Below are 24,274 nucleotides of genomic sequence, written 5' to 3'. Positions count from 1 at the left end.
GTGAAGGACAGAATTCAAAACGCCCCTAAAGGATATATTTTCAGACAGAAGTGCTCATGACACTACAACTTGTATGAATCGTCTTTGATGCTGTGGCCATGGCAGTTGATGCACATTTTCCCCATGATTTTATAATGTTGTTGCTGATACACGTGTAAGGTTATTTATAATGACCTGCTCTAAAAATTTTGGCCCTGGGGGAAAAAAAAACCAAAAAAACGTTGAGTGCATCAGAGAAAACACTTGGACATCGATACATGAAGTCCATATAAAAATGTGAGGGCTGACAGGATGACAAATACCTGGAGGTAGGTAGGTACGCATACTCTCCTCTAAGCTGTTGAGCCTGGGTTCGAATCCAGACTCAGGTATAAACTGTCATCCCGGTGTTCCACAGGTTGGGTGATTCATCAATTTGTGTGCCGTCCCTCGGACGGACATTAAAACTGGGCATCACATTTGATGGACGTAAAATATCCCACGGTATCTTTCACGAAGAGTGGGTGACTTATCGCCGGTACCCTGAACAAATTCAGTGTTCCTGCCCTAACTACTGCTGGGAGAAGGATGACAAACTGCCCAGTATGGCCCTGGCCTCGAAAATGCTTCGGCAGAACCAACGCTTTGAAACCCAGAGAATGGTACATCGGATTTCAGAAAAGTGAAGTTTATTTGGGCTTTTCTAATCTGGTTGATTAAATGTTTGTCCTCACAACTCTCATGAAAAATGGTTAACGTCCCCGTGATTGTGAGCTGTTCGGTCACAAATTTGCTGTTTCAAACGAACGAGGAAACGAGCTCTGCTCGTCCAACTAGCCTCGAGTTGTGTTAAAACGTTGGCTGCGTGGGTACGTGGCGCGTCTGCAAAATATGTTGATGTAAGCGTTTCAGAGTTGCCCGTTTTGAGCAGTTGTCCGTGGTACTGTCTTGCAACGACCCCTCTCTCGCTGTGCTCTACGACTAGCTACCACTCTGTGGAGATAACTGCATCAATGGCTAAATTTGTAGCAACAAGGGACATCATGCCAAGCTTGTTCCAGCAAAGAAAATGGATCGTTTTCCACAATTTACCGTTTTATCTCGAGGATAACGTTTTCTTTTACTACCGAAGAGCATTTTATAGCACTTGTTGATTATTATTATTAGGGCTTCAAGCATGGCTGAAGCCCTATTGAATTCGTTAGTATTATTATTATTAACGGCATTTTTATGTTCTACTGACCGATTTTGTGGCGGATCTGGAGGGAAAACTGTCGGATGAAATTCAACGAAACTTTACAGGATTATTACTCACCACCTGAAGTTTATACGATGAAACATTTGATGACGTAGGTCACGTGGTATGGCGGCCATATTGGATTTTATCCAAAACCTAAAAACATCTTCTTCTCCAGAAGGGATAATCTGACAGCCTCAATCTTTTGCACACATTTGCTAAGTTCGATGTTAATGTTAATTTGTTAATTTGGTCGAAATCGTTACATAATTTATATGATTTAACATGATGCCGATTTGCCTCATTAAATATGAAAAATATGCAAATGAGAGTTGAAAAAATTTAATGACAAATTTAGATAGCACATAAACAGGGGACTCCCAATATATTTATACTATGTCTGTATTTGACCCCAGTGAGCCCCCAGAGCCCCCCAAAGTTGAAAATGACCCATTTTTTAAATGTCATAAAATAAAAACAACGCTTGGATGAAATTCAATGAAACTTATCCATTTATTAACTCTCCACCTGAAGTTTATACTTTGAAAATTTTGATGACGTAGGTCACGTGGTCTGGCGGCCATATTGGATTTTCTCCAAAACCTAAAAACATCTTCTTCTCCAGAAGGAGTAATACGACAGCCTCAAACTTTTGCACACATTTGCTAAGTTCCATGCTAATGTGAATTTGTTAATTTGGTCGAAATCGTTATTTAATTTATATGATTTTAAATGATGCCGATTCGCCTCATTAAATATGCAAAATATGCAAATGAGAGTTGAAAAAATTTAATGACAAATTTAGATAGTACATAAACAGGGGACTCCCAATATATTTATACTATGTCTGTATTTGACCCCAATGAGCCCCCAGCGGCCCCCAAAGTTGAAAATGACCCATTTTTGAAATGTCATAAAATAAAAACAACGCTTGGATGAAATTCAATGAAACTTATCAATTTAATTACTCTCCACCTGAAGTTTATACTTCGAAAATTTTGATGACGTAGGTCACGTGGTATGGTGGCCATATTGGATTTTCTTCAAAACCTAAAAACATCTTCTTCTCCAGAAGGGATAACACGATAGCCTCAAACTTTTGCACACATTTGCGAGGTTCCATTGGAATGTTAACTTGTTAATTTCGTCGAAATCGTTGCATAATTTATATGATTAAAATGATGCCGATTCGCCTCATTAAATATGCAAATGAGAGTTGAAAAAATTTAATGACAGATTCTGATAGGCCTTGAAGAGAGGACTCCAAATATGTTTACGCTATGTCTGTATTTTACCCCAGTGAGGCCCCAGAGCCCCCCAAAGTTGAAAATCACCCATTTTTGACATGTCGTAAAATGAAAACCAAAGAAGATAGACAAAAAGTGACCACATATTCTGGAAGATATTTTAACGTTCTACAAGTTTGCCATTTACATTAATATGCAAATGTGGAGTTCTTGGACTTTTTTGGAGACTTGAAAATTTGTCCAGCCTCGATTTGTCCAATGTGAAGTTTCTTTCTCTATCATGTATTGCTCTGGGCTTTTCAATCCTTCATTGAGATAACATGAGGGACCCCGAAGCTGGGCCACATTGCAGACTTGAACTAACTTTCTAACTCGGAAAACCCATATCATGTGACAGGGTGATGGTGTTGAAATTTGTTAAAATGGAGGCACGCCTTGAAACCCGGGATTACTGGTTTACCAGTTTTAATTATTATTATTATTATTATTATTATTATTATTTTAATCGGTTTTTAAAAATTTGATGTTCTTGTAATCGCCTAGGCCCAGTTTATCAACATTTTGATCACTTGTTTCGATGATTTATGTTCGTACCTTATCCGCTGGGTTCCTTCTCAAATGTTAAACTTCAAGTCAGAAGAGGTTTTGTTAAGATCCGTGTTTTGATGTTCTCCTGATGTCGAGCCGTCAATTGAACAGGTCTTCTTCATTTAATGGTGTGAAGGTGTATAAGAAAATCTACCTTTTCCACACTTTCCTGTTACCCATTATTAATTCTGTTTTGGTTTTTCTTTGTTAAAGAATCCATTCAGTTAAGGTAATTGTATCTATTGCACACATGAGTACAACTCTCAACATACATGATCATATTTCCAGGGCAATTCATGGTGAGAACACAAAAGTGGTGAAGATTTTTATTAATTAATTTATTTTTTAAAATGTTGTTGTATTTCAGTGTTCGAATGTGTTTTAATGTAATTTCTGAGGCCAGTGGCCCACCTTCATTAGATCGTATTCACCGGGAGGTTGTAAACATTGGGGTACGTCAGGGATCGCTACTCGGACACCTTTCCAAATTTGTAGATGACACAAAGCCTGGAGGTAAGGTATGTAGATAGCAGAGAGGGTGGTGATCAGATTGAGGAATGTTCAGATACTTTTGATACATTGGGCAAAGGATTGGCAGATGTAGTTTAACATTAAGAAGTGCAAGGTGCTGAGGATAGGTAGGGATTGCATAATGTGAGGGGCAGTTTTGGGGCATGTTACACAGGAAAAGGATCTGGGGGTGGTAATAGATGTGGGGGTGGGAACGGGGCGGTAAGTAAGACAGCATGGTGCCAGGCAGCTGTGGGTAAAGCAAACAGGTTTTTCGGTTGTATTCACAGGGGGATAAATTATATATCAAAAGAGGTAGTGTTTGCACTGTCGGGATTTGCACTAAGCCTCACCTCGAATATCGTGTACAGTTTTGGCTTCCACATCTGAAGGAGGACACACATACTATTGAGGGTTTAGCAGAGAGCTTAGATAGAATAAGCTGCGAACAGCAACTGAAAGCGACAGGATTGTTTTTACATTAGAAAGAAGGTGATTATGAGGGGATCTGATACATATATTTCAGATATCGAAAGGTATCAATGAAATAGAGGCAGGACAGTTATTATTTTTATTTTTTTTAACTAAGGTTGAGAGTTACATTACCTGTGGGCACAGTTAGAGATTGAAAAATAGGAGTGTTCGAACAGAGGTAAACAGCAGCTTTGGGGTATTTTGTATCGAGTTGTCAACGCATGAAATGGACTTGCAGGGAATGTGGTAGCAGAGGGGGACAGTCGATAATTATCCCCACGATTAAGAAAAACAAAACGGGAGTAATTGTCTGTATGTCTGTCTGTCTGTCTGTCTGTCTGTCACGCTATCTCCTCCCAAACTGTTTTGCAGAAATTCACCAAACTCGGTAGTTATGATCATCACATGGCAAGAAGATGCAAGAGTACTATCATTTTGACCCTCCCCACTGGGGCCCTGTGGTGGGGTCAAACAGTCAATTTCCAAAAAATGCAATTATGGGCACAATTTAAACATTTTTAAAATGAAACTTTGCACACGCACTCAACTATGGGGATGCATGAAATATGTAACGATTTTTTGGACTTCACCCCAGCTCATTCCCCAGGGGGTGGGTACTTAGGGTCCACGAGGGTGAAAACAGAAGATTGTTGATCAAACTCACAATTTGATATGAGGTAAATTCTGGGGGAACTTTATGCCATCTTTCAACTTTGGTTCAAGTGGGGGATTTGCGATGGCACGCTTGTTATATTTTGTGTGGTTAGAAAGATAAACAAATCAGAAAGTTTGGGTGGATAGTGTTCTGTCTCCAGCTTGTTGGAAGTGTGGAGATGACACGGGCTTGATGGGTCGAGTGACGACCTCCTTCCTGTCTCAATTTCCTTGTGTATTTAATCAAACTTGTGACCTCGATTTGATAACTTCTGTTGAATTACATTTATTAAATCTACGACATGACTCGTTACTTTAAAAATAAAACAACAAAAAAAACCTCATATTTCTGCAACCCTTTTCCCAGGGGTTGCATGGTAATACTAACACTGACTTGGTGTTGGAAATGTATTCAAATGGAGTAAAAGGCGAAGCATCTTACAGCACTATTTGCTGAATTTTGTAAAGTATGACTTTGTGATGCAATCGCGAATGATCATGCTTGGGACAGGAACTTGGACGAAGCCGGCGGAAATGCGATAGGGTAACCTTGCAATACCACACCGAATGCATCTCAAAACCCCGACTACAAAGGCAGTTGGACATTTGACATGGTTCTTGAGGTTGTTTGACCTGAACCATTCAGTTATCCACCACATTCGTGTGATTAAAAATGACATTAGTTAGTGCACTTGCAGTCTTCTATCAAGAATAGTAGGTTTGCTTGGTATTTAGAGGTCAAAGTTCACCCAATGACGAGTGCTGACATGCGGTGTGTGTGTGTGTGTGTGTGTGTGTGTGTGTGTGTGTGTGTGTGTGTGTGTGTGTGTGTGTGTGTGTGTGTGTGTGTGTGTGTGTGTGTGTGTGTGTGTGTGTGTGTGTGTGTGTGTGTGTGTGTGTGTGTGTGTGTGTGTGTGTGTCACACAAACAAGGTGCATCCAACCAATATTCCTTCTGAGATCTATTCTGCAAATATTTTTTAATAAACAGCGGAGAGCAGACATAGTCTCAGACGACGTTTCATTCGCTTCCCAATGGACTTCCTCATGCTGAAAGACACGCGTGGCTGCTTTTATTCCCACACAACCATTTATACTTACGTGCTGGTGTAATGTGTGAATTGAAGAATGTTTCTCAAACCTCAAGCAAAAAGCACCCCCCCTCCCACCCAATCATCATCAATTACATATACATACATACATACATACATACACGAAGCACTAATGCCTCGCTGGCATCGGTCATCAATTCATGGACCTCAGCATCATCAGTCCCTTAAACTCGTTCGACTCCATTGAGATGGACATGTGGCCAAATATATGTACATGGATGTAGTATTCCCATCCAGACCCACAAATACGCCACTCGCAGCCAGTGAGAACACAAAATAAATTGAGGAACTCCCACCAAGAGTCTTACCACAAACTTTGTCCGCAGCTCACTTTGGCCATCTTCCTACAACTTGCTGCACCAGGAATCTAGGCTCATAAACTATTGCACAAAACTAACAGCTAATAAGTAAACGTTGGTTACGACACATCAAACATGCACAATCCTGTACATGGACACAGTTATTCCCATATCACAAGCCTCTTCCCATCCACACAAGCTAAACAGTATAATAATTTTTTTGTCTATATCTGAAGAATGTAAACACATTCATATTCCCTCCCCCCACACCCACCCTACCTCCCCTCCCACCCCCACACACAATCACTGCTTCATTTCACTGACCACCCCCCCCCCTCATACATGCATGCACCAACGGTGACTAAACCAACCACCACACCTCATTGCTTTCTTTATTACACCACTCACCCTGCTTCAATAGGCTTTGTCTAAATGAATGTTGACCCTCTTACTGCAACTTGTGCCACTTCCTCACATAACTTCCTCCTCACTCTCTCAAACCCCTGAGTTTTAAACAGAAAGGCATAAGAGGATTTGCCACCATAACTTCTGCACACCACCTCAAATGACATGCACTGATGGTGCCGACCTTTCTCCCTCCACTCGGTGTACAACTCGCTATACCCTTCCATCTTCATCTCATGTGCTTCCTCCACATTCTCCTCCCATTGCACTGACTAGTCCCCAATATCACTCGCCTTGTTGAACCAGACCAAATGACAATATCGGTTGCAAACGTGTTACACAGATGTTTTATGTGAATTCCAAATGTCGCTCTTGCTTTGACACCGTATCAATTCCTGGCTGTCACCAACACACCCCTTCCCTCGTCTTACTCCCACCTCTTCCAGCCTGGCCCTCCCAAGCAAATTTAACCACACCCTTACACTCCCCTTTCTCTACGTACCTTTCTTTCCGTTCCATTACCTTGTTCCACCTTATCTCCTCCAGTACCTGACAATCGTGCTACCTGCACTTCCCTGCTGTTTATGTTGCGGGACCTGCACCTTTGACCTCCACACGAATCGTACACCCTTTCAACCCTCAAATCCCACTTCCTCAAGTTTATCAGGGTGGAAACAACATGATAAGTATCCCGCAACAGAATGATCAGCACCACCAGTTCTTTCTCCTAGATCTCTTGCCGCTTTAGTGTCCTTGCCTTCCACCCCCTGTTGCACCGATCCCAATGCCTTCACAAACCTTTGTTCTTCTTTCCTTCTCATCTCCCTCACCACCATCATAGTTCTTTGGATATATGATGCCTATTCTCTCCTCTGCCGCTGCCTCTCCCCACAGCATAAGCTTAGCAAACCAAACCTTTTGTCTCCCGTGTTTCACCCTTACCATCGGCTCCTTTTGCTGCAACCTTTCTTCCATCTCATCTACGTCTCCTCTCACCTTTCACTTCTGATAAACGTTCTGCTCCAGGAACCCATTTCTCACCATCTGATAACATGAATCCCTCAACATGTTCCACTGTCAAACCTTTGCCCCCTTTAACTCCTCTGTCACAGCGGTCAATGAAAACTAAAGCTTTCTGTCCTGTTTATTAAAAAAGAAATAAAGATTGTACTTTTGGTACTCATGGCACTCCCAACCATCTCATCACAAATCTGTTCATCAGAACTTTCATCCTCTCCACTTTATTTCATTGTCAAGGAACTTTTTGCCATCTTTCAACTTTTCTTTAGGTGGGAAGCGTGGGGATTTGTGATGGCGCGCCATTGACTTCGCTCTGGTTTTATTACCTCCACTACCGAAGGTGGACGGAGGTTGTTTTCACCTCTGTGTGTCTGTCTGTCTGTGAGCAGGATATCTCAAAAAGTTATGGACAGATTTGGATGAAACTTGGTGGACATGCTGGGTGTTTGACGAGGACAAATTGATTTCGATTTTGGTGGAGATCCAGATACGAGATCTTTTCTTTAATCTTTTTGCAAGTGATTGAGCATTGGGGTCAATAACTATATATAGCATGATATTTCAAAACATTGTTTCAGGATTCGGATGAAACTTGGTGGACAGGTGGATTGTGTGACAAGGATGAATTGATTAGATTTTGGTGAATTACCTGATCTGGATGCTGGAAGTTTTTGAAGTGGTTCTTCACAATTGAGAGATAGGACCAAAAACGATACACTGTAGAGCACGATATTTCAAAAACTTGTGGACGAGTTATAACAAGCATTGGTGGATGAGTTAGGTAGGTGACAAGACCAAGCCGATTAGATTTTGGTTAAGGTATGGATGCATATCCGGCCTGTCAGTTGGATACACAACGTAGACTGTTCAGCCTGGCGGTGGTATGCGCTCTACTGAGTGCTGTTCTAGTTCATCTTGCAATAAACACCATTCACGTTGTCGTTGTTTTATGTTGGTGATGCTGCATTTATTGTTTTGTTTTTTTTTACATTTGTTTCACAGAAAAACCAGTCTTACCTCAGACAGTGGCTGGATATCTTTATCAGCACACATGAGCAAGGCGTGACATTGAGCCCAGATATCCACTCCAGCCGGTGAGTGATGATAATAGCTCGAACGGGCGTCCATGGCACCCGGCAAGCATGACCTATGCTACTTGCAACACGCCTAGTATTTTTCACATGCTAAAAATGAAAGCAAAAAAAAAAACTTCACCGAAATATTTTGATCCAATTAAGTGGTTGAAAGAGTTTAATTTTGCCCAAAAATGTATCGTAAGATATTAATGGGTTTAATACATGTGGTTTTCATTTGTTGTGACTGGAATTGTTTGGCATTCCCATCGAAGCATTAAGCTCATGATGAGAGGAGGAGATCGGGACCATACTCTGTTCAGAGCGTTGGTGCTGCTGAAGCAGTCTCCTTGGCTATTGGGCACAATCCTGGACGGGTCACCACTCCGACACAGTATACCAGCAAGCTGGGCACTCATTTTGCCGACCTCGGAAGGATGACAGGCCAAGTTAACCCCACCTGGTATTAATTCAACGGCTGATCTGGATTTGAATTCGGGACCCTAGGATCCAAAGCTCGCCACCCTAGCCAGTGAGCCAACACCAGGCATAAGCTCATGATGTTTGGAACCCAAATTTATGTTTCACATATATGTGCAGTGAATTTCACTTGCGTGGATTCTCTGATTGTTCTTTTAAACGATGTAAAGATTTGTCATCATCCTGCATGCTGTCAACAGTATATTGTCGTGGGGGTGGCCGGCCCAGGTTAAACTCCCCCGACCCCAAATTGTGGCGATGGGTGGTTAACACCGCTATCCTCTGGACGGCCGAACTTCTCCCTTGGAGGCCTACAGCCAAAACTCTCGGAGATTAATGCGCACGCGCAGGAAAAGGGTGCAATGGCGGAGGGACGGAGGAGCACAGCACAGTAATGGATGTACAGGGGAGGTTTATACTTGAACCCCACTACAAATACACGGATACAGTTACTTAAAATTAACACATTTAAGGAAAATTTACAAAGGTCAATAATCAAAAGGTAATGATAATAACAGTCTAAGTCGTGGCGCCTCTGCACACGGATTTGAATACAGACAAAGGGAAACAAAATAAAGATAAAACCCTTCCTTTATTCTTGTACTTTGCTTGGCCCAGAGCTTGTCTTTGTGGAAGTTGGAATTGAGGCGCTTCCACCAGCACCTGCAGACGCGCACAAAATGGCGCCAAGCTCTCGTAGCAGGACAAACGTACGCAAGGCAATCCGCAAGCGGTACTCAACACCAAGGCTCAGAGACCCAGTGCAGCTGCTTCGTGCGTCGATCGTCCTCACCGACTCGCTATTTGACATAAACAAGGCTCAGGGTCCGTTCCTCACGACCCAACCAAGAGCCAAAAGCCAGCATCCTGCTTCACCACGTGGGCCAAATTGCCTCAACACAAATACAAGAATCGTGCCGACCTCTTCGTGCATCCAAGGAAAGCCAGCCATAAAGCCCAGTTCTTACAGGCCATCTCCGAACTATGTTCTTTCTCGACTGCGTGCGTACTCAACCGTTCCTCCTCCGAACTCCACTCTCCTCTGATTGACATCACCCCAAACCACCGTTTCCTCCTCTCGGGCGTGGCTTGCTCGCACGAAAACCTGGGAAGGCGTGGCCTCTGCCCGCTCGGCATGCCTGGCCAGCCTCTGACGTCACGCCCATCAAGTCATCAGTCTCGGGGGCGTGACTTCACCCGCCGTCACCCTTGGAGGCGGGGCTTCTGCCTGCTCAGCACGTTTGCTTGTAGTTGTTTTAGGGACATGTTTCCCCAACTTTATTGCCGATCTTGAAATGTAAAAATAAAGGGAAAAGTCACAAGGGGGCGATTACATACTGGTGGAACTTATTCTTACTCCTGAGCTAATTAACACCGCACCACCCATCGCTTCGCTGACGGGAACACTGAGACATTGAGGGGTGGGAGGGAGGGGGGGAAGAGGAGTGAGGAGGGAGGAGGAAAGAGAGGATGGAAAATGAGGAGTGAGGAGGGAGGAGGAAAGAGATGAGGAGTGAGGAGGGAGGAGGAAAGAGGAGGAGGAGGGAGGAGGAAAGAGAGGAGAGGAGAGGGGAGGGAGAACGGAAGGCAGCGAGAGGTGAGAGGAAGAGAAGGCAGACGTGTGGTGGAGCATCAATTACGATTCACACTGTCTCATCAAAATGATTCTGCATGGAATGACATTGAAGATGGAAACAAAATAATGTCTGAAATCCATTTTCTACTTGTCGTACTACAAATAGCACCCGGAGACGAACGCCGCCCAGATGCGTCCGGAGACGAACGCCGCCCAGCGTTTTGGATGATCATGGTTTTGAATGAGGTATGATCTGAGATGTTGGTGAGCAGCTGTTTTAAAAACCTGGCGGGAAGAAAGAGCGTGAAGAGAATGTAGAAGTTGGTTCTACGGGTGGTGATGGGAAGAGGAACAAGTGAGGCGAGGTGAGCAGTAATTATGGATTTTGGGAGTTTTAATAGAAGGGGCCTGCTGGTGGACAGCTTATGCCCTGCAACATGACAAAGGTGACAAAGGGGTGACAAAGCATGGGTGACTTGGGGTGACAAAGCATGGAGTGGGCAGAGGGTACAAGACCAGAAAGGAGGCAGAAGAAGACAGAGAGACCACTGATCTGTTGGTGAAGGCAAAAATGATGGCTCTTATACTCAGCGTCATTGTGGGAAATTTCATTGATCTTGAAGTCCTTGGTTTCCATGGCATCAAACTGAGCAATGTGTAAGGCAGGGGAGCCAGCCCGGAGGGGAGAGAAGTGCTCCATCAAGCTGAGCAATGTGTAAGGCAGGGGAGCCAGGCTGGAGGGGAGAGAAGTGCTCCATCAAGCTGAGCAATGTGTAAGGCAGGGGAGCCAGCCTGGAGGGGAGAGAAGTGCTCCATCAAGCTGAGCAATGTGTAAGGCAGGGGAGCCAGCCCGGAGGGGAGAGAAGTGCTCCATCAAACTGAGCAATGTGTACAGCAGGGGAGCCAGCCCGGAGGGGATAGAAGTGCTCCATCAAGCTGCGGGTGAAGTCTTTGTTGCAGGTGGCAACTCGCATTCAAACAGTACATAATTATCAATCGCACCTTCTGGCTGTTATGATGAGCATTGCCCTGGATTATGTCTCACAAGGCAAAACTGCATAATCTGCAAAGAACAACCATCCGTCTGCCACCTAGACGATTGTTCCCACTAATGCAAACCATTCAACCAGAAGGCACGTGGTGCAGTCGGCAGGTAAATCGAAATACGTGGAGCGTAAAGAGCACTCCCCAAATCTATAATGGACATGAAAGAAGTACATAATTAATAGACGTGTAGTCTATATGGCTTCACAGACGGCTTCATGGACGGACGGAGTCTTAGGGGTCTTCGGAGTCTTTAAAGGCTGAGGTGGTGGATGAAAATACCCTGAGGACAATCCCCGGGTCGGACTTGGTCTGTGTGCCAAATGTGGTGGTTGGCAGCTCCATGATCTTTGCAAAAAACACGAACATACAGACATATAGACAGACAGACGAAAAAATTTATTTATTAGATTAGATATGAGAATTTTATTTTTATTATCCATCTTTTTCATGACAGCAAAATATTTTTGCCATGCCTGTCTGTGCTCATAGCTCACGAAGGTCAGTTACCTACCCGTGTAACGTGCTCAGGGTAGATGATGTGATTGCACAAAATTTCAGGATTTGCCTAATATTTTACATGCACTCGATACAATTAAATGTCCACCTCAACACCGAACGGTCGGCCATTGGATAATTCTCTTTCGTGGCAGACAGAGATGCATTTATCAAATTAGATGATAATTATCTTTCCTGTGACTTTTTGACTTGTCTCTAAAATGTGCTCTTGTAAATTCCATGTATAATCGGTGCTTTCCGAATTGGTATTGAATGCTTAGCCCAAGGCGAGTATTAAACCTACATGCCTTTGCTGCTATTTTGAGAACATGGGTCACAGTTGAACGAAAATGTTTTGGAGCCTTTGCATCATTCTGAAAACCCCATTTGGAAATAATTGCTTTGTATGTCTCCAGGAAAAAATGTGACATTAGCACGCTTGTGGTATTTTCTTCCCTGGGCCTTTGCTTCGTGCAGTCTGTTTTCTGGTTTAATTATAAAGCATGTTTTTTTTCGTTATCCATCCTCTTGATTACCTCCGCCACTGAAGGTGAAGGAGGTTATGTTTTCACTCCTCTCTGTCTGTCTTTATCTTGCCAAAACGATGTTTTTGCAAGATGTGTTAGTCAGCTTGTATGTTTTTTTTTATTTTTTTGTTTTTTTATCTTGCCAAAACGAAGTTTTTGCAAGATATGTTAGTCAGCCTGTATGTTTTTTTTTTTTTGTTTGTTTGTTTGTTTGTTTGTTTGTTTGTCTGTAATTACGTATAAAAATTCTGCAGAGCACAGTTATCATCGGAAATTTTTGTAACTTCGCATATCAGAGGCCTATGGAGGTCCCTTTCAGTGCACAAAATTTTGAAGGTCAAGGTCAAAGGTCAAGGTCACTTTGGTGCAAATCAGGGGAGTCGACGAAACCCTTATTTTTTGAGTAATTTTGATCGGATCGTCTTCAAACTTCATGGGAATATAGTTCATGGTCTGGTGCTCAGCTGATTAATTTTTGGTGGCGATTGGCCTTGACCTTCATATGTTTTTTTTGTTGTTGTTGTTTTTTTTTTTTTTGGTCTGTAATCACGTATAAATCACTCTGCAGAACACAGTTATCATTGGAAATTTTTGTAACTTCGCATATCAGAGGCCGATAGAGGTCCCTTTCAGCGCATAAAAATTTGAAGGTCAAGGTCAAAGGTCAAGGCCACTTTGTCGCAAATCAGGGGAGTCGACGAAACCCTTATTTTTTGAGTAATTTTGATCGGATCGTCTTCAAACTTCATGGGAATATAGTTCATGGTCTGGCGCTCAGCTGATTAATTTTTGGTGGCGATTGGTCTTGACCTTCATGGTTAGTGCCTCAGGTCAAACATATTTGACCCCAAGGTCAAATTTTCAAGTTTGAGGAACCATATCGTGTCGTACCTCAAATTGAACACCTCGATGAGTGCTTTCTAGATATGTCAAGCTTGAGACATTATGACGTCATTTGGTGACGTTATGAGGCAAAAGCGTATTTTTCATGGTTACTCTGTAGAACGATTCTCATCGGAATCTCTCGTAGGCAGATATTCCTCAAGGAGTCGCTCCTGGTGGATAGCAGCTCTGTTCACCTCAGTGTGACCTTAAAGAAGTCACACGTGGTCACCTTTTGGCAAGATACGCTTGGTTTATTTTGTTTGTCTGTCTGTCTATCTGTCTGTCTGTATGTTTGTGTGCAGGGTATCTCAAAAGGTTGTGGACGGATCTGGAAGAAAGTTTGTGGACGGGTTCGATTTGTGATGAGGATGAACTGATTAGATTTTTGTGAAGATCCAGATCCGGATCCGACGACTCAATTTTTTAAGTGATTCTTCACCATTGAAAGATAGGGCCAAAAATGATGTATATAGCACGATTTCTCAAAAAGTTTTGGATATATTTAGATGAAACTTGGTCGACAGGTTGGGTGTGTGAGTAGGAAGAATTGATTCAATTTTGGTGAAGATCCAAATCTGGATCTGATAATTTTTTAAGTGATTCTTCACCATTGAGAGATAGGACTAAACCGATATATAACAGGATATCTCAAACAGTTGTGGACGAATTCGGATGAAACTTGGCGGACAGGTTGGGTGTGTGGCAAGGACGAATTGATTCAATTTGGGTGAAGATCTGAATCCGGATCTGGATACCACAATTGTTTAATTTTTAAAGTGATTCTTCACCATTGAGAGACAGGGCCAAAACAATAGAGAGCATGATATTTCAAAAATATATTGGGCCCGATATGTTCTCGTGGATCAGGCATTTACGTGGCAGAGGTATGCGCTCTACCGAGTGTCTTTCTAGTTTCTTAGCTGTTATTGTCGTGAGAGGCAAAAGCAGCATCCAGCACTTGGAGTCTTGTTTCTGACAGGGTAACTGAAAGTATCACAGCAACAAAATACCACACCTTCTCCTTTTCCTCTCCCCCCCACACTGCAAGCACTGCTTCACACATTTGTGTCAACAGATTTCTCCAGGCCGATGTTGTTGCAATACATTTTCCAAGGCCAGTGCAAAACAAACAGCCCAAAAGGCACTATGGTTTTATCGTCTGGTTGTAGGAAGTGGATGGTTGAGTGATTAGGTGAAACGCCATCTGGTTACTTCTCTCCACCTTCTTTATGTTTTTTTTATTTGGCACCAAGTGGAGGGTGGGGGGATGGGCTTAGCTTTCCTTTGGTTGTTTTACAAACCAGTGCAAAACTATATATTTGGTCACTGAGAGTTTATTTGCACATCGCCTATCAAAAATATTTTTTATTTAATTTAATTTTAATTCTTCACTTTTATTTGCTATTCTTGTGACCACAGGACAGCACAAAAATAATGTTGTAAAATCTGTTTTTTTTTCAAAATATCTTCACCACGTCTCTTGTTTCGTGATGGTTCATTCAAGTTTTGATGATGGACTGCCAATTAACATCATTATGTACTTTTGATTTTCACATTTGAATTTTAACCACATTATTTGTACACTGCAAGTAACTACAGAATTTGCTTGCAGGCCGACAATACTCCCTCACCTGCATTACAGCGACTGAGACTGTCGTTAATTTTGCTTAAAAGTAACTCAAATATATACACGCACACGCACACGCACACGCACACGCGCACACGCACACGCACACGCGCACACGCACACGCACACGCGCACGCGCACACACACACACACACACACTGCCTTCAGAAAGTATTCACACCCCTTGACTTTTATCACATTTTGTTGTGTTCCAGCCTGAATTTAAAACGGATTAAATTTAAATTTTTTTGTCATCGATCTACACAAAATACCCCATAATGACAAAGTGAAAACGTGTTTTTAGAAATGTTTACAAACGAATGTAAAGTGAAAAGCTGAAACGTCTTGCGTCAGTCAATAAGTATTCAACCCCCTGAGGCAATACTTTGTCGAAGAGCCTTTGGCAGCGAATATAGGTTTGAGTTTTCTTGGGTATGTTTGTATCAGCTTTTCACATCTGGATTTGGGGATTTTCTCCGATTCTTCCTTGCAGATTTCCTCAAGCTCTGTCAAGTTGGATGGTGATTTGTGGTGAACAGCAATCTTCAAGTCTTTCCACAGATTCTCAATGGGATTCAAGTCTGGGCTTTGGCTGGGCCACTCAAGGACTTTCACATTTTTGTCCTGAAGCTATTCCAGTGTTTGTTTAGCTGTGTGCTTGGGGTCATTGTCATGTTGAAATGTAAATCGTCACCACAGTCTCAGGTCTTTTACACTGAAGTAAGTTCTCCTTAAGGATTTGCATGTACTTGACTCCATTCATCGATCCCTCTATACTTACAAGTCTCCCAGTCCCTGTCATTTAATGGCATACCCACAGCATGATGCTGCCACCACCATGCTTCACAGGAGGGATGGTGTTCGATGGGTGATGAGCAGTGCTCGGTTTCCGCCAAACTTAGTGCTTTGCATTCAGGCCAAAGAGTTCAATGTGCGTCTCATCAGACCAGAGAATCTTTTGCCTCATGCTCTCAGAGTACTTCACATGCCTTTTTGCAATCTCCAGGCATGCTGTCATTTGCCTTTTTATCAGGAGTGGCTTCTTTCTGGCCCCTCTCCCAGAAAGCCTCGATTTGTGAAGTGCTCTAGAAATTGTTGTCCTTCTGGCAGGTTCTCCATCTCAGCCAAGGAACTGTGTAGTTCTGTCAGAGTGGTCATTGGGTTCTTGGTCACCTCCCTGACCAAGGTCCTTTTTGCCAGATTGCTCAGTTTGGTCGGACGGCCAGCTCGAGGAAGAGTCTGGATAGTTCCATATTCTTTCCATTTCCTAATGATGGAGCTCACTGTGCTCTTGGGAACTTTCAACACTCTAGAAATTGTTTTATACTCTTCCCCAGATCTATGCCATCTCACAATTCTTTCTCGGAGTTCTTCAGACAGTTTCTTGGACTTCATGGTGGAGTTTCTGCTCTGACATGCAGTCAACTGTGGGACCTTATACAGAAAGGTGTGTTTCTTTCTAAATCATGTCCAATCAATTGAATTGTCCCAGGTTGACTCCAATCAAGTTGAAGAGACACCTTAAGGACAATGAAAGGAAATTGGATGCACCTGAGCTCAGTTTGGAGTGTCATAGCAAAGGGGTTGGGTACTTATTGATGCAAGACATTTCAGCTTTTCATTTTTAATCAATGTGTAAAAATTTCTAAAAACATGTTTTCACTTTTGTCATTATGGGGTATTTTGTGTCTATCAGTGCCAAAAAACATTAAGTTTAATCAATTTTAAATGCAGGCTGTAACAACAAAATGTGACAAAAGTCGAAGGGTGTGAATACTTCTGAAGGCACCGTATGTCGAGATCAGACCCCATTACTGCAGTGGGTATCAGGAAGCAAGTGCCACACCAAGTTATTTTTTTTCTGACACAGAGTCGATGGTTGTAGAAGGGCTCACATTAGTAGCAAGTCATATGACAAAAGTAACAATTGAAAGGCGTGGGGGGGGGGGTTTGGGCACCAACAGCAGAGTTGAAGGCGAAGATAGAGACTTGGACAAACCATTGGTTTGGGGAAGATATAGGGGCAGGAGAGGATGCATCGGGTAGACAAGATGGATACAAAAGGAAATTCTCAGGAGAGAAACGAGATTCAGAAGGAGGAGGGTTCGGCGTAGATAAGAGTTCAGGTATGTCATTTTTAGGTCGATAGGAGCTCAGGTGTGCAAAGAAGGACTTTGTATGATTAAGGATACCGTCAGTGACTGGTTTTGGAGGCCAACTTTGAAATGTGGTTTGCCCAAGAAATATCATGGCTCATAGTGAGATACAGGAGTTTGAATGACTGAACTTCCTCAAGAGTATTGTTAAGAAAGTTGATGGGGGGGGTGGGCTGGGGAGGGGGTTTGCCAGATCATCTTTTCAGAGAGAGATGGTGAGTGTGTGATTTGTCAGGATTGAAAGTGTTTGACCATCTTGTGATTTTTTTTATTTTTTTTTTGGTCAAGGTCTGAAGAGAGGGAAGAAGCTGCAGCCCGTCTGTCTAAAGGATGAGGAATGTCACGGTAGAGGGTGGAATCATCCGCAATAGATAAGAGGATTTTCCCGAGATTTGGAGAGATCATTTTTAGCTCGCCTGTTCGAAGAACAGAGAGCTATAGCGATACCCCTGGCGTGAGCATCAGCATGAGCGTCAGCGTGAGCGTGAGCGTGAAAATGTTAAATTTTTTGTATTACGGAAAAAACTCGACGGATTTCGACGAAACTTGATGGGGGGGGGGGTGAGGTATGGTCCAAGGATCATGCCATTAGATTTTGGACTTGGTCCCCCCCCCAAAAAAAATTGTTAGAGAAATTTCTTTTTTTGCATTTCTACATGTTTTAAGTGATTTCCAACCCCCCCCCCCCCAAAAAAAATTGTTGGAGAAAATAAAAAATTTTTGCAACTTTTTTTCGACAAAATTTCGATTTTTTTTGCATTTCTACATGTTTTAAGTGATTTCCAACCCCCTCCAAAAATTGTTAGAGGAAAAAAAAAAAATTTGCAACTTTTTTTTCAACAAAATGTCGATTTTTTTTTTTCATTTCTACGTTTTAAGTGATTAGGATTTCGATGAAATTGGTGGGGGGGGGTTAGGTATGGTCCAAGGATCATGCCATTCGATTTTGGACTTGGTCCCCCCCAAAAAAAATTGTTAGAGATATATTTTTTTTTTTTTGCATTTCTACATGTTTTAAGTGATTTCCAACCCCCCCCCCCCAAAAAAAAAAATTGTTAGAGAATTATAAAAAAAATTAATTATTAGACTCGTCTTTAAAACGATAAATGTATAAACTGGCGAGCATTGGGTGGCTTTGACACCAACTCTGGTTGAAAATCAGGAATAGCACTGGGCTCAGAACACTGCTTTGGGGCACTCCAGCCTTGCAAGGAGAGCAGATGAAAGGATTCCTTTGAGTGTCACACGTTGGCCATCAGAGTAGAGGAAGTCGGTAGGCCATGAATGGAGTTGGCCTTGGATGCCATAGGCAAATTGTTTTGATAGTAAGGCAGGATGTCAGACTGTACCAACAGCATATAGATATGTCCAGAGAGACAGCCCTGATCTCATGTCTAACATTGGGGGCTATGGAAACAAAAAATTTCAGACTTTCTATCCAAAGATCAGGCCTTGAAAAATATGAAACAAAACCAACAGCAAAACAAGGAACAAATTAACGTGAAGTATAACACGGGATACAGCAGCAACACCAAGATAAGACACAATAATATAAAACACGATAAATACAGTTCGAAAAACTCAGCTTTATCAAGTGGAAATGAGGAGCTCAGATTTTCACCACACATGCAGAAAACCTCTGAATCGTAAGTTTGAAAGTGAACATGTGTGGGTGATAAATCAGATCATCCTGCTCTTTCAATCTGGATAGATTGTAAAACAAGAGTAACCTCGGATCTGATCTGATTCATCACCCACACTCATCCATCTTAATCGCAAAGTCTTTGCAACGAGGAGCCGATACAACTTTCTAGCCAGAAGAGCCTTTAATTTTTTTTAATATACTGTGTATATGCATTGTATGTCACGGTTGTACACTACAATTCCATGTTGTATACTGTATATGTCATTGTATGACCCAAAACTGTGAGTGGTGAGAGCACCGGAGCCAAGTTCCATTCAGCTCTGACTGTACGATAACCTCTGCCTACCACACAGAAACATTATCTCTTGCTTCACCACACACATCTAGAGTCAATTAATGAATGCAGTCCAGGAGTAAGATGACGTAAACTCGTTATCTGACCTAAGCTGAACACCGTGATCAAAGCTGAACTTCATGACACAGGGCTATGTCTATGGCTCCCAGAAGGGAGCATCTCAGTGTTATTACAACAATGTTAAATGTAATTTTGCAATGTAATAAAAAAATAATATTGGAAATGTTTTCTTTATTAAGCTGCAAAATATTGAGCAGATATATCAAGAAAACTGAACATAATATTGTAATGCTTTTGGGGAGACAATCGTTCATAAATATTATACAATTTGGAAATTGCTCTAGCAAGACCGACGCTGTTTATATACATTTGGTGGCTTGCAAAAGTATTCACCGTGTGTGTGTGTGTGTGCGTGCGTGCGTGCGTGCGTGCGTGCGTGCGTGCGTGCGCGCGCTTTGTTCATAAAGCATAACATATTCTCTCTGCTAACTCCTCTATCCCCCCCCCCCCATCCTCGCTACACCCCCACCTAATAGTGAAAAACCTTCCTCCCATACCTCTGTCTCTGGACGATGGTTATCTCCATACATGTCTGGACGGTGGTTATATCCAGGCAGTGTTTGTCTCCGGACTGTGTTTATCATTCTTCGGATATGTCTGTGGGGTGTTTGTCTCTGGGCGGTAGTTATAGTATGACCGGTCGAAAATGGATTTCAGATATTATTTTGTTTCCATCTTCATTGTTATTCTATGCAGAATCATTTTGATAAGACAGTGTGAATCGTAATTAATGCTCCACCGCATGTCTGCCTTCCCTTCCCCCACCCCTCCTCCCTCTCCCTCTCTCCTTTTTCTCCCCTCTCTTTTTCTCCCCTCTCTTTTTCTCCCTCTCTTTTTCTCCCCTCTCTTTTTCTCCCCTCTCTTTTTCTCCCCTCTCTTTTTCTCCCCTCTCTTTTTCTCCCCTCTTTTTTTTCTCCCCTCTTTTTTTCCCCTCTCTTTTTCTCCCCTCTCTTTTTCTCCCCTCTCTTTTTCTCCCCTCTCTTTTTCTCCCCTCTCTTTTTCTCCCCTCTCTTTTTCTCCCCTCTCTTTTTCTCCCCTCTTTTTTTTCTCCCCTCTTTTTTTCCCCTCTCTTAGTATTCCCATCAATGAAGCGACAGGTGGTACTTGCTCGTACATAAATAATAAGACCCAGTCATGCCTCTCACCAATAATTGGAGAGAATAACCAATCAGCTCTCACCTTATCGATTTCACCAGCTGGCTGGGATTATCAAATATATTAACGGCTCTCATGCTCTTCGAACATTTTCAGATTTTTCGTATATAATTGCATGCTTTGCCGGTGGGTCACCCAGATTGCTCAGATGGCAGAGCACTGGTCCAGTACACCAGAGGACATGGGTTCGATTCCCGGTCTGGGTGCGTAATTTTCCCGTTCATTTATAATTGTATTACTATGCCCCCTGTGGTGAATAAAAGTGGAAGTGGAATTGTTCACCCATGGGGAAGACCCTCTCATGGATAGGCCCTCGCTGCTCCGATGGTTGGCAGTGAGTGTCTCGACAGCAGTGGAAGAAAGAGAGTGGCATCTCCATATGTGGGAGAATTGCAAGCTCAGCCAGTGTGTCGCCCAGATGGCAGAGCACTGGTACGGTTCACCAGTGGACCTGGGTTTGATTCCCGGTCTCGGCATGTAATTTTCCCACATATACATATTGTTGCGAATTTGCGCCCGCCGGCGTGTGATCGGCGACGTAACTCGAATCGCGGCACGTCGCCCACCGGACGGACAATTCAGTCGTGACCCTCTCAGAACAATGCCGGGAGCTAGTCACGGGTGGGTCTTTCGACCTCACCACAATCGTGCCAATCGGCCACCCGCATAGGATAGGGTTGTTCGCCAAACTCGACCTACCTAAGTACCTACGCGGATGGTTAATCGGGCGATCGTACCTCTCCGCAGGTCGACTTCGGACACGAACCGCTTAAGCGGTTCGTTCCGTACTGCAGAGATAACCGAGTGGAGTTATCGTCGACCTCGACGGTTCAGATTAGTTACCGGGAACTTACACCCACTACCAATCTCTTACGCGATGCAGGATGGAGAGTCAACAAAAGGAAGGAGACGAAGCAAAGCGGGAACAATTGAACAGGCACATTTATTTCACACACGCAGACAGCACAGAAGGCACGTATTCAGTCACAGTAATAATAATAAAAGGCACGTATTCAAGCACCGAAAGAAACAGTAAAAGAGAGATACTACCAACTAAGACCGACACACGGCAACACTTACACAGTTTTACTTAACAGACGGCGCCACCACAAGCATTTACACAAAAAGCAAGGGAAAAAGAAAGCCACCCTCATAGGCGAGGAGGCAGACAGGTCCTTAGACCAAATGTACGTGGATCCTGGAGGATCGACCAGGTCCATGAGACTGGGAAGGTCTTACCCGCGTCCTCATGACGCGATGGCGGGCAAGCCGCAATGTTCGCGCCGCTGCGCCCCGACTCCGTGCCCTGGCGTGGTCGGCGAGTCCTCTCTGGCGTGCTCTGCGCGAGCGGTCTTGTTGGCACCACGTTTAGGGTGGGGGAGGAACGGGGGCCCCCTCGCACTATCTCAGCGCGAATGGGGGGGGGAAATCACTGATGCTCAGGGAGAGGGGTATGGCTGGCTGGCCTGGATCCCGCGACGAGTCGAGCGACCCCCACACCGCAACCTCATCGCCGTCCGCCTCTTCCCTGCAACTCCTCCGCAACTTCTCTCCAACTCTTCTCGAACTCCTCCCAGCTCAACTCACCCTCTCTTTCGAGTCATCTTGCGCTCGCATCTTTATAGGACTCAGGAGGAGCCGATATGCAAATATGCGGATCAAAACGTGATTGGAGGTGGGGCCACGCCACCCTCTGTTCAGCCATTGGTCGGGCAAAAAGGGGCGTGAACCTCCCTTGATCCGCATATTTGCATAAACGGACTTCACATTCACGCGCTCGGAGGGGGGGCCAAGCCGCCTCGCGCTCGTCCATTGGACAGAGGGGAAGAGGGCGTGCATCATTTTGGATCCGAATTTCTCCCTCGGAAAGGCCGCCATTCGCGCTCACGGCTCGGTGCGTTTGGCACCAATCGCCGAACGGGCCCCAGACAGCCCGACGTTCAGTGTTCATAGGTGGTGCGGTTGTTGGTTGTGAAGGAGAAAGGCGAAGGTGGTGGGGGGTTTTCTGTGGTGGTTTGATGTTTCTGGTGTCGTTTGGGAATGGCGGTGAAGCGATGTTTGCGGGATGGAGTTGTGAAGGTAAAGGTAGTGGCTGTTTGCGTTGTTGGCGGCTTAATGGTCGAAAATAACAATAGAGAAAGAAAAAATGGCTAATTCAAAGCATCGCAGCCCGGATGAATCACACATATTCCCTCTATACAACGGGTTTGGGCTAACGACACATGGACTTACCGAGAAATCTCAACTGAGGACTCTTTATGGTGAAATGCGAATTTCCACAACCGTAACAATATGTTTGTTTCCTGTTTGTGTGTGTGTGTGTGTGTGTGTGTGTGTGTGTGTGTGTGTGTGTGTGTGTGTGTGTGTGTGTGTGTGTGTGTGTGTGTGTGTGTGTGTGTGTGTGTGTGTGTGTGTGTGTGTGTGTATATATGTATATATATGTATATGTATATATATATATATGTATATGTATATATATGTATATATATATATATATGTATATGTATATATATGTATATATATATATATATATATATATATATATATATATATATATATATATGTGTATGTAGCATGTATGTATACAGTGCCGAGAACAAGTTTACGCCCTCTTTCAAAATTTTCACCTTTTGTTACTTTATCACCGGGAATTAAATTGTGTTAAATCAGCCTTTTTCCACCTTTATTTATACATCGTAACCCTCAACTCCCAAGTGAAAAACAAATTTCAGAAAAACAATGAAAATACAAAACCAGAATATCTTGGTGGGATAAGTGTCCACCACCCTTGTAATAGCAGTTATAAATTAGCTCAGGTGTCACCAATCACCTTCAAAATCACACACAAAGTTAATTGGTCTCCACCTGTGTTAAATTGTTGTGATTATTATTATTTCAGAATAAAATCAGCCGTTTCTGTAGGTTTCCTCTGCTGGGTAGTGCATTTCACAGCAAAGACGCAACCATGGAGCACCAAGGAGCTTTCATTTCAAAAAACCTCCGGGATAAAGTTGTGGAAAGGCACAGATCAGGGGATGAGTGTAAAAAATATTTCAAAGATCTTTAATATCCCTTGGAGCACAATCAAGATGATCATTAAGAAGTGGAAGGCGTATGGTACCACGAAGACCCTGCCTAGATCACGCCATCCTTCCAAACTGGATGACCAAGCAAGGAGGAGATTAATCAGAGAGGCCACTGGCAACTTTAAAAGAGCTACATGCCTTTCTGGCAAAGACTGGTCACTGTGTTTATGAAGGAAGCCATTACTTAAAAATGCCCACCTTGAGTCCCGTTTGAAGTATGCAAAAATCCACTCCGGATATTCTGAAGCCATGTGGCAAAAAGATTTGTGGTCTGACGAACCAAGATGGAACTTTTTGGCTGAAATGCAAAACGTTACGTTTGGCACAAACCCAAAAGAGCACATCATCCAAAGAACACCATCCCTACTGTGAAGCATGGTGGTGGCAGCATCATGTTATGGGGATGTTTCTCATCAGCAGGGACTGGGGCATTTGTCAGGATAGAAGGGAAAATGGATGGAGCAAAATACAGAAAAATCCTCGTGGAAAACCTGCTGCCCTCTGCAAGAAAGCTTTAATTGGGATGGAAGTTCACCTTTCATTACGACAATGACCTGAAGCACTAAGCAACACAAAGATAAAC

General features: G+C 43.3%; 1 protein-coding gene across 1 annotated transcript in view; it reads left to right on the top strand.

The window, feature by feature from the left end:
- LOC147031730 (neurobeachin-like protein 1) overlaps positions 1-24,274 on the top strand; it is a 246,793-nt gene that overhangs the window by 2,270 nt on the left and 220,249 nt on the right. Inside the window, exon 2 of the mRNA XM_085866599.1 lies at positions 8,527-8,618. Coding sequence (XP_085722725.1) covers positions 8,527-8,618 — 92 coding nt within the window. The remainder of the gene's footprint in view (positions 1-8,526; positions 8,619-24,274) is intronic.

Source organism: Eptatretus burgeri, chromosome 2 (genome assembly GCF_056783735.1).
Source record: "Eptatretus burgeri isolate ZD-2024b chromosome 2, Ebu_testis_v1, whole genome shotgun sequence".
Classification (NCBI taxonomy): Eukaryota; Metazoa; Chordata; class Myxini; order Myxiniformes; family Myxinidae; genus Eptatretus; species Eptatretus burgeri.
The sequence above is the reverse complement of the archived record's forward strand: the minus strand, read 5'-3'. Positions and strand labels throughout refer to the sequence as shown.